We start from the raw sequence: 6,822 nt of genomic DNA, 5'->3' as shown, positions 1-6,822 counted from the left end.
ATGGAGCTAGTGGGCGAGTCCAGCCGGCTGCCCCTCTCCTCTATCTGGGTCTGGCTTTGTTGCTGGCTATTTGTGGTCTCATATTCATAGGGTGAGTAGCAGGGGTTTTTAAAGTAAGCACTTCAGGGTTTGCAAAGCTAGAGTTTCAATATCAAGAACCTACACACACACAAAATTAGGTCTCTGACCCAAAAGAGAAAACCAAATAGGATCACATCTCACCCAGGTGAAAACCCTTCAACAGCTGTCCAGTGCTCTGAGAATGAGCCCAAAGCCTTAGAATGCCCTGTAAAGCCTGGTGTGGCCTGGCCCCTGCCTCCGCTCCAGTTTCCATGCACATCACACTCCCCCACCATGCTTATGCTCCAGCCATGCCGGCATTCTCTCCCACTCACACAGTCAGATACCTGCTGCCTGCCTGCCTCTGGGGCTCGCAGCCCCCTTAAAGACCTGGGGTTCTTTCCCGGCCTCCATCTGCTGGCTCCAAGTCATCTTTCAGGCCCAGGTCCAGTGTTCTTCCTCAGAACAGTCTTCCCTCATCCAGGTCAGCTCTTCCAGTGCCCCTGCTCCCCTCTCCCGGGGGCTGGACCTGCTGTGTGCCGTCAGTGTTGATGGGGCCTGCAGTGCACTTGGCCTTCCTCTCCAGGCTGTCCTCAGCACTCATATACCCTCAGGACTCAGCCCAGCATCTGGCCCAGCCTGGCCCCCCCATGCACGTCTTGACTGGATGAGCTCCAGGGCTGCTGCTCTGAGTAATTCTGGACAAGGTCATGGAACCTGGTGCTCCAGCCTGCTTGGCTTTACAGAGTAAAACCAGCTTTGTTAAGCCTTGGAAATTCTGAAAATCACCTGCAATCCTCACCTATTTGTCAAGCGCTGATTCTAGTCCAACCTCTTCAATATACAGATGAGGAAACAGGCCCAGATGACAGGATAGGGGTGTGGCTTTGAAAAGGCAGAGCTGGGGATAGAACCAGATACCCTACATCCCAGCTCGGGCTCCTTCCTGACTCTCCACTTCCCAGGGGAACCGAGCTAGATGCCTCCTGGAGCTGGAAGAGAACTGCGGGGAGGGGAGGAGGGAGAATGGCCAAAGGCAAAGGCCACGCTGAAAAAGGCCCAAGCCCATAACTGGCTGGGGACACAGGAGATCAACAAGCTGACCTGAGCTGCACATACCACCTACTCAGGGTACATTAATACAGACGCAGCATGCCTGAGTTATTCCATACAATGACTTACAGTAGATAAATAAAGATCCCAAAGTGGACGTCATGCTTATACTCCAAAACAGTAGCTATGTGACTTGAGCCATCACCACTTGAGCCTGGTGTCAAATACGGGCTGAGGAATGGGGTCCAAGAGCCCCAGTTCTGGTTTTGCTGGGGCTAATTCACCCTAGCTTATTACAATTCCCCCAAAGAAAACCCATTGAAAGATTAGGGAGAGTAATGAGAGCTTTCTTTGAGAACCCAATTCGAGACTCTGATTTCAAACTCCTGCAAAAGCTACTGCTGTCAGGAGTGGGTAGGTCCTTCACAATGTGAAGAAATTCCATGGTGCACCCACTGAGGAGCCCTACACAGGGTAACACAGGGAAGGGCTTTTGCTCTTTTTCTTTTCTTTCCGAACCATTTTGCACATTTTAAAGACACATTAAAATGGCAGTGGGGAAATCAATTGCTCTTCCACTTGACTTCCCAGGGGATAGGCATCCAGCCACCATCTCTGGAGCCCGCAAAGACTGGCCTGCCCCTTGGGCTGGTGCACAGTGGTTCGCTGCACCTCACGGTGATGCTTTAAGGAAGTCCTCACCAGGCAACTCTGGAGGCTTGGGAAACTGAGGGCACTTGGTCACTAGCTGGTGGCAGAGTGGGAACCTGCACCCACTCCTAACTCTACACTGCGTATGCGGCTCATACCACCTGGCCTCTCCATGTGTTCTGGACCCACCTGCTTCCTGATTCACACACGGGAGAACATTTGCGAGGGGAAGGAAGTGGTGGTGACCTATGCCCAGAATGAATTCTAATTTCTGAGTGTTAAAGGTGCCACCTGAGAACATCAGGAAACACTGAGCCAAGGGGAAAGTCCTGTCATCGAGTAGGAGATGACAAATGCAGCGTGCTCATTAAGATGCTGTGAGTGCAGCCAGAGGCAGCTCTGTGCATGTGGGGGCTGAAACTGTCACATGGCCTGGAGCTTGCCAGGCCCCAAGACTCTGCCCACATCATCTCAGCCCCCACTTCCTGGGTCCCTGATCACATTTCAGACTTGCGCCCTGACAGGTGGCAACTGCAGGGGAGAAGGGACCCTGTGGATATTTCTGAATGTCACTGGACCCATCAATGTCTGTTTCCTTCAGCCTGCCCATGTCAATGACCCATCAATGTTGTGTGATGGGCCAGGCTGTGCCATGCAAGAGTGTCATGGTCTGTGCCCCTGATTACTCCCCCTCATGGCTCAAAGAGGAGGACCCAAGCTAATGTGAAAATCACAGGCACTGTGATTGGGTGCTGGATGAAACTTCACGCAGGGACCCGGCCAGCCCTGTGACCTCCCTGAGGGCGACGGCTGGGGACATGGGTCATGTCCACAGATTAGTCTCAGGGAAAAGGAGGATGCACCTGACTTCAAGGCCCGTAGCTTCCACACACTCCCCCCTCATCCTGGACATGTGTCCTCACCTGAACAATGGCCCCATGACTGGTTGTGCCTCACGGGACCCAGGAGATGGAGAGACGCAGCCACACCTCATAGGAGCAGGGCGGCCAGCCTCATTCCCTGCCAAATCCGCAGCGCCCAGCACAGTATCTGGCACATGACAGGCACTCCAGCATCGCTGAGTGCACAGGTTAACAAAAAGCGTAAAGTACCTACTAGGCTCCTTCCCCTGCTCTGGTTATTGCATGGGTTCCGCCTAGAGGACTTAATTGAAATGTAAAGAATTGTTGAGAAGAAGGAAACTCCAGGTTTTTTTTTTTTTTTTTTTTTTTTTTTTTTTTTTTTTTTTTTTGAGACGGAGTCTCACTCTGTTGCCCAGGCTGGAGTGCAGTGGCGCCATCTCAGCTCACTGCAAGCTCCGCCTCCCAGGTTCACGCCATTCTCCTGCCTCAGCCTCCCAAGTAGCTGGGACTACAGGCACCCGCCACCATGCCCGGCTAACTCAGTCACTGCAGGCAAGTTCAGCTCCGAGGTCTTCCACTCATCCACCGAAATGGACAGAGGATTCCTCTTCTCGCGGTTTCAGAGTCCCTTTGTTAGGGGTGGCTCTGGAATTCTATGTAGAAGGGAACTGACGGGTAGCAACCTAGGAAACTCATTAAAGCTGCATTGCAATAGCAAACGCAATATATTTATTTAGCTTGTGTGATCTAAACTTTTAAAAATATCAATCTTTCCAATTCACACTTCCCATAAAAATTGAAGAACGTATATTTTAAGGTGGTTTAAAGGGGCTGTTGGGGATTATTAGGAGTAAAAGGCATTGCACAGAGGCCATCTCTGAGCGCCATCGCCAAGATTGGGTGGTCTCCGGACGCAGGCACAACCTGGAGATAAAGAGGCTCGCGCTTGGTACCTGCCCCTTTGTGAAGGGCAGGTGACACCTAGGCTGCGGGCGGGCGGGGGACCCAATTTCGCATGCGCGGGGCGGTGCTGGGGGGCGGGGCGAGCGGCTGCCTCGAGGATTCGCGCGGGTGGTGAGAGTGGCCAGCGAGGGCAGCGTTCGCCGCCCTTCAGGCCCCGTCCCGGGGCCGCAGCCGCCTGCGTTTCGGTTTGTGAGCAGGCCCGGCCGGGCCAGGAGCGAGAGCGAGACTCTGGAGCGGTCGCCGCCGCAGTCGCCCGGGCCGGGAAAGGCGGGCGATGCCCCCAACCGCCGCTCGGGCCATGTCCGAGGGGCGCGCGTGTTGTCGCCGCCGGGGCGCCGTGCCCGCCTGTCGTCCCCCGGGCCCAGCCGCTCGTCCGAGGCCCGCGAGGAGCTGCGCAGCCGCCTCCTGGGCCTCATCGAGCGCAGCCGGGTGGTGATCTTCAGCAAGAGCTACTGTCCCCATAGTACTCGGGTAGGCGCGGCCCTCGCCGGTTCCACCGCGCGCGACCGGGCCCGCCACGCGGACGCCACCCGGGGCAGGGCGGGTCCGGGCCGCGGCGCCCGCGGGTCCCGGGCTGCGGCGGTGAGGTCAGCCGTCCGTCCTCTCCTCTCCCCGGTCCCCTGAGGTGGGCTTGTGATAGTTTATCAAAACAGAAACTCTCCTAATTGCGTGACCTCGACCCGTGTTAGGACCCTGTGCCGAGCCTCAGTTCCCCCTTTTGTGAAACGAAGGTACGGGAAGGTTGTGAGGACGACTGAGGTAATTTCAGCTTCATGCACACTGCCTTAACTTTTCGGGGCGGACTAGGAATCCGGCATTATTTCTAAGGACAAATGTATTCTGAGTTTAAGAATACTTCACTTAGAAACGAGCCTTTGGGTGATAACCTACGTGTAAGGTACAGACTTTCAACGTTTAGGAATTTACTTCATTTTACAGAAAGTTGAAAAATGATACTTGGAAGACAGTATGCAAAAGCATAAACTATTGGGTTGAGTTCATGAAATTATAGGCTGTGTTTTTCAAATATATTTGAAGTTTACATTGATGTGTATAGTTTCTTAAAACATATATTATGCATATATATTTTTAAGAATAATAAAGTGACACTAGTACTGTAGAAGCTTCCTTGGCTGTCTCCTCCCTCCCTCAGGGTTAACCACTATGCAAAATTTCCTTTTTTTTTTTTTACATTTTTACCAAATATATATATATATTATTCATCAATATTTGGTTCCTTTTGGCCTGTTTTGGGACTTGATATAAATAGAACCATACATACATAGGTATTCTTCTGCAGTTTTCTTCCTCAACAGTTATGTTTCAGAGATTCGTGCATGTTAGTATCTGTAGCTGGGGTTCATTAATTTTCGTTGCTGACTATTCCCTGGGATGAATCATACCGGAGTTTATCATTCTGCTGTTTTTAGTATTTTGGTCTTAAAAAACAGTACAGCTATATGCTTATTCTTGCACGTAACTCCCAGCGCATTTATAAATGACTTAACTCTAGAATAGGTATCTTGAAGCTGAGTTGCTGGGTCATAAAGGATGCATGATTTCTACCTTAGCAAGGTAATGCCCAACTGAGTTTCCAAGTAGTGATACCAATTTACTCTCCTCCTAGTTTGTAACAGTTCATCTTGCTCTACATCCTTGCTAACAGTTGACATTTTTAATTTTTGCCATTCTGGCAGTTTTGAAATGGCATTCCATTATGGTTTAATTTTGCATTTCCCAAATGAAGTCCAGTGTGTTCGTGGGTCATTTGAGCTTCCTCTTCTATGAAATTATATAGCGTGTTTTTCATTTTTTTCAGGCCTTTTGCCTATTTTCCTATGCAGTGGTTTTTAGTTGTTTGTACTGACTTATTCTTTATATATTTAGGATGCTTATCCTTTGGTTATGTATACAGTAAGTGCTCACTCAACATTGTTGATAGGTTCTTGGAAACCAACCTTAAGCCAAATGGCCTGTAACAAAACCAGTTTTATTGTAGGCTAATCGATAGAAATAAGAGTTAAGTTCCTATGGCATATTTCTGACCACAAAAAGAAATCACCAGACTTTTAAATAAAGACCCAAAACATGTCTAATATTAAACATTGAAATAAACGTGAGCTATACATACATTTAAGAGAGATTAGTGAGAACAAGGAAGAAAATTATTTACCCAATTTCTGGTGAGTCAGGAGAGGTTGGGTTCTAATGGTGGTGGGTGAAATAAAAAAATGTTTGCAAAGCAGAATTTTAAGGAGCACCTCGTGCCACTGGGCAGTTCAAAAACAAAATCAGAGTCCCTTTGTTAGGGGCGGAGGGTGCACTGCATTCGTTATTGTTTGCATCTATATGATTATTGTCTACTTGATGAAGTTTTATTTGGCAATAATTTATATTTGCTTATTCATTCCTTTTCCAACCCACTTACTCCATTTCAGGGTTGCAAGTGGCCAGAGCCTATCTTGACAGCTCAGGGTGTTAGGCGGGATCCAAACCTGGCTGGGACACCATCCCATTGCAGGTGCACTTGCACACACACCCACACTCTCTGTGACTGGGAAAATGTAGATACACCAATTAGCCTAACATGCACATCTTTGGGATGTGGGAGGAAACCGGAGTACCTGGAGAAAACATGAAGAGAAGGTGCAAACTCCACTTGACAGTGGCTCTGGCTGGAAATAGTTTTTTAAATCACTGTTGCAATGAAATAATGTTATTTGAGGACCTGCTGCTGTAGAAAATCGGTCAGATTTAGCTTCCTTTTTCACTCTTTTTATGGGATTGATATGGTTTGGATCTGTGTCCCCACCCAAATATTGAAATGTAATCCCTAATGCTGGAGGCGAGGCCTGGTGGGAGATGAATGGATCATGGGGGTGGATTTCTCATGAATGGTTTAGTATCATGCCATTGGTACTGTCCTCATGATAGTGAGTTCTCATGAGATCTGGTCATTTAAAAGTGTGTAGCATCTCCCCACCCCACTGTCTTGCTCCTGCCCTGGCCATGTGAAGTGCTGGCTCCCCCTTTGCCTTTTGCCATCATTGTAAGTTTCCTGAGGCCTCCCAGAAGCCAGGGAGATGCCAGTATCATGCCTCCTGTAGAGTCTACAGAACCGTGATCCAATTAAACCTATTTTCTTTATATATTACCCAGTCTCATATTTCTTTATAGCAATGGGAGAACAGACTAATACAAGGATCTATTCATTAACTGAAGTTTGTAAATT

General features: G+C 49.2%; 1 protein-coding gene across 1 annotated transcript in view; it reads left to right on the top strand.

Annotated features, from left to right (window-relative positions):
* The first annotated feature begins 3,686 nt into the window (after positions 1-3,686).
* Positions 3,687-6,822, top strand: part of TXNRD3 (thioredoxin reductase 3) — a 47,549-nt gene continuing 44,413 nt past the window's right edge. Inside the window, 1 exon segment of the mRNA NM_001256217.2 lies at positions 3,687-4,061. Within this exon segment, the coding sequence (NP_001243146.1) occupies positions 3,819-4,061 (243 nt within the window). The 5' untranslated portion in view covers positions 3,687-3,818.

Source organism: Pan troglodytes, chromosome 2, assembly GCF_028858775.2.
Source record: "Pan troglodytes isolate AG18354 chromosome 2, NHGRI_mPanTro3-v2.0_pri, whole genome shotgun sequence".
Classification (NCBI taxonomy): domain Eukaryota; kingdom Metazoa; phylum Chordata; class Mammalia; order Primates; family Hominidae; genus Pan; species Pan troglodytes.
The sequence above is the reverse complement of the archived record's forward strand: the minus strand, read 5'-3'. Positions and strand labels throughout refer to the sequence as shown.